Source organism: Vitis vinifera, chromosome 13, assembly GCF_030704535.1.
Source record: "Vitis vinifera cultivar Pinot Noir 40024 chromosome 13, ASM3070453v1".
NCBI classification, from domain to species: domain Eukaryota; kingdom Viridiplantae; phylum Streptophyta; class Magnoliopsida; order Vitales; family Vitaceae; genus Vitis; species Vitis vinifera.
In genome coordinates, this window is record NC_081817.1 from 28,715,272 (window position 1) to 28,719,736 (window position 4,465).

General features: G+C 28.9%; 1 protein-coding gene across 1 annotated transcript; it reads left to right on the forward strand.

Moving 5' to 3' along the window:
• Nucleotides 1-3,835: 3,835 nt before the first annotated feature.
• Nucleotides 3,836-4,465, forward strand: LOC104881328 (uncharacterized). The gene has a single exon (XM_010661221.1). The coding sequence runs from the start codon at nt 3,836-3,838 to the stop codon at nt 4,463-4,465; it is 630 nt and encodes a 209-aa protein (XP_010659523.1).

Genomic DNA, 4,465 nt, shown 5'->3' on the forward strand with positions numbered 1-4,465 from the left:
GCAACTAAGTATCCATTGTGTTGTTTTGAGCTTTTGGGGTTTTCAACTTATCATGTCGAATTGGTGCTTTTAGTTCTGATCATGTTGTTTCTGTTGGTGATCTCATGGACCTTGTTCTACTTCTATCATAAGAATCCAAAAATATGGGTTCTGTGAGTAGCATAGGTTAGCGCCATCTGATAATGAGCCTGAAATGTTGAGTTCAAGCTTTTCATGTATTCAAATAAATTAGAAGCCTGTTTTATTTAAATGGTATAAGGAGGGGTTGGTGTAACTTGAGTGGGTTGGGTCGAGTTGATGGTTAACCTAAGCCTAATTCGAATTAAGATACAATCTATTTGAATTCAATCCACTGATCGGGATTAGTTGGATTGAACTTGAGTTGTTCTGATCGTATAATTTTTCATATATGTTAAATGAGACAAAATTTTAAGATAATAGCAAATATTAAAAATAAATTTATATTTTTTTTAGAAAATTTTAAAAATATATGTTATAATTATAATTTGATGTTTTTATGTACTTTTTTTTTAAAAAAAAAATACATATAATAATGTAAACTATAAAATTATAAAATTTGGTTAAGTTACTCTCGTGTTGTAGGAATGGTAAAAAAAGATTTCATCAAATCTAGTCTTCTTATTAAAAACAATTATTTGAACTTGTCCAAATGTTGGGTCTAGCTCAAATTGAATTGGGTCGAAAAAATTTCATCAAATCTAATTTGACTAGGAAAAAATCTAATTTAAATATTAAAAATGATTATCTACTCAAAGGTTGAATTTGATTATGAAAAAAAAATCTAATTTGAATATTAAAAATGATTATCTACTCAAAGGGTAGGGTGGGGTTGGATTTAGGTTAAATCGTACTAACTTTACATAAGAAAATTTTAAAAATAAAAAATAAATTTAATGTTGAATAAATTATAGTATTATAATACTATCTTGATCTAAAAATAAAAAAAGAGAATTATGATATGACAAATCTAAAAAGGAATTTATAGGTGAAAACCAATATCCAAGAAACCTTCTAAACTCAATAAGCCTAAATTACTCCATTCCCTACACATTAATATTCTTTTATAATCACAAAATCTTCTTATTAATTTTTTATTTATTTGTATATTACTTAATAACTCAAAAGATAGTGTTGAGATTTTTCTAAAATTATATTTTAATATTTAATAAAAAATATTATTATAATTTAATGCAAATTAATTTTGAAAAGTATCCCATGATAATAAAATTTGAATATTGTTGAATTATTCAAAAGATTTATTTATTTTTTAATTTTGTATTACCTTATATGATAATGATAATTTTGGAATTCTATAATCTAATAATAGCATAAATTAAAAAAAGGGAAAACTGATCAAAAGGGACAAAAAACCCTCAATATTGTGAAACTAACCCCCCACTTTTAATAGCCTCCAAAATGACCCGATCTGGACAAAAATACCCCTCCGCTACATCAACTCCTTTTTCCCTCCCATTCTAATTTTATTTCCCTCCATTCACCTTTTTTTTTTTATTATTTCTTCCACTTTCTCCTTTTTTTCATTTTCTCCTGTTATTCCGTTTCTCTCTTTTCAGTGCATTTTTTCAAGTCTCACACAGTTTCTCTTCGGATTTCTTCAACTTAAAGCGGTTTAAGTTGTGGTTGGATAAACAGTGTATGTTTATTTTTATTTTTCCATATTTTTTTCTTTCATGTTTTATTTATTGAATATTTTCAAACATTTAATGAGATGTAGTAAATATTTAAATAAGTTTGAAATTGTTATAATTTTTTTAATATCATTTACAGCCATGAAAAAAGGGATTAAAAGAAGGAAACCATCAGCTTAAAAAGTATAGTGTGGAGAAACATTGTCTATATAAAAAAATCAAATGATGGTAAGTAATAAAACTTGTGGAATTTTATGATGGTTTTGGTATTGTTTGCATATTTGTTCTTTATATAGATGTAAATATGTGTGAATAGGGTTTTGATATAATATATAAAGTTATCTTTTTTAGTTATATATCAAAACCTTACGGATATTAAGTTGAACTTGACGTGTGTTAAGTTAAACTTGACGTAAGTTAAGATTGTATATAGTTATTTTATAGTAACATTATATTATTGTTATTTTATTTAATTATACTCAATTTGAGTTGAATCATTTGCAAATTACCCTTGACATTAAATGAATTATAACATAACCAATCTTTTAGTAAATAAATATATTTTTATTGTTTAAAATAGTTTAGAGTTACAATGTTTGAATTTATTTAATAACTATATACATTGTATTTCTTTAGCATTATTGATATTATTTGAGGTAGTAAAGATGATTGATAATGTTATTTATTTGTTGTTTATTAAAAAAATAAATATGTGTAATGAAATAATATGTATTTAATAATGAATGAGTTTTTTAAAATTAATACCTACTTATTGGTGCTAATGCTATGATGTAACTAAAAAATATTCTAATATTGTTTGTTGATGCCACTAATTGAATTATTTTGTTATTTTAGTGGTTGATGAAGTAGGAATAATGCTTTTATATGAAGGAGAATGAGTACGAGATGGAAATGTTTTCTATTTCGAAGGAAGTAAAGGTAAAGGCATTGAGATCCCGAAAACTATATCATATAAAGAGTTATTAGGGGTTGTCCATCATATTCTGAAGCTAGATCCAACAAATTGTTTTCTTTCAATGAAGTATGTATTCAATGCCAACATACCCACAAGTCTTATACAACTAACTGATAATGAGGATGTGAAATTCTTTATTGGTTTAAATTGTACAAATGGTAAGCTATCTGTTCCATTGTGCATCATAGTTGAAAAGAGAATTGATAATCACAATCAGAAATCAATTTGCAATTTTTATTTTGAATGTCATATGCCTTCTGAGATTGATAATGAATTGAATGGAGACTCAATGTTGATGCAAAAAAGTAGACACATTCATTGTGATTCAGTTGAAACTCTTACTGTTGATGGTGAAAATGGACCAAAATTTCAAAATGAGTCACTTGAAGGGTATAAAGTTCATGATTGGAACATGAATGAGATTGCAATTAATGAGGAGGATTATAGGATGAATACTAACCCTACTAGTGATAAGCAAGTGACCCAAATTGGCTCATTTAGAACTAGTTCAACTCAGAGTGCAGAAATCTTGACCATGATTGATACAAATGATGGTTTCATACATGACAATCCCACTATAATCGAAGATGTAGCAAATGAAAGACAAAACATGATGCAACAACCTATAGTTAGTGGAATTAGTGATGACCATCTAGAAGAGCACCAAATATACTCAAATAAGAAAGAATTATAAAGGAAGTTGTATATGATGGCTCTGAAAAGGAAGTTTGAGTTCAAAACAACTAAATCCACTACTAAGTTATTGCTTGTTGAAAGTTTTGATAAAGAATGCAAGTGGCGAGTTCGTGCTACCAAGTTGGGGATTTCCAATATGTTTCAAATAATGAAATTCTATTCAACACACACTTGTCGGTTAGGTATGATGTCTCGTGACAATCGACATGCAAGTAGTTGGTTGATTGGTGAGAGTATAAAAGAAACATATCAAGGGGTTGGTTGTGAATTTTGACCAAAAGACATTGTAGCAGACATTCGAAAGCAGTATGGTGTTCAAATCAGTTATGATAAGGCATGGAGAGCCAAAGAACTTGCTCTAGGTTCTATTAAGGGATCACCTGAGGAGTCTTATAACACTTTATCATCCTATTGCTATGTTTTAGAGCAAAAAAATCTTGGTACCATTACTGATATAGTTACTGATTGTGATAATCAATTCAAATACTTTTTTATGTCGATTGGTGCATCTTTTGTTGGGTTTCACACATCAATAAGGCCTGTGATTGCAGTTGATGGGACATTTTTGAAAGCAAAGTACTTAGGGACTTTATTTATTGCAGCGTGTAAAGATGACAACAATCAGATATACCCTTTAGCCTTTGGGATTGGTGATTCAGAAAATGATGCCTCATGGGAGTGGTTTTTACAAAAACTGCATGATGCACTTGGACACATTGATGATTTGTTTGTGATATCAGATCAACATGGTAGCATTGAAAAAGCAGTACATAAAGTATTTCCCCATGCGAGGCATGGTGTCTGCACTTATCACGTTGGACAAAATTTGAAGACAAAGTTCAAGAATCCTGCAATTCATAAGTTCTTCCATGATGCTGCCCATGCTTATCATGTTTCAGAGTTTAATTTTATATTTGGGCAACTAGAGATGATTGACCCAAGAGCAGCAAGATATTTGATGGATATAGGTGTTGATCGATGGGCACGTTCATATTCTACCGGAAAAAGATATAATATCATGACGACAGGGATCGTTGAAAGCCTTAATGCTATGTTGAAAAATGCTAGAGATCTTCCAGTTTTGCAATTGGTTGAAGAATTGAGAAACTTACTTCAAAAATGA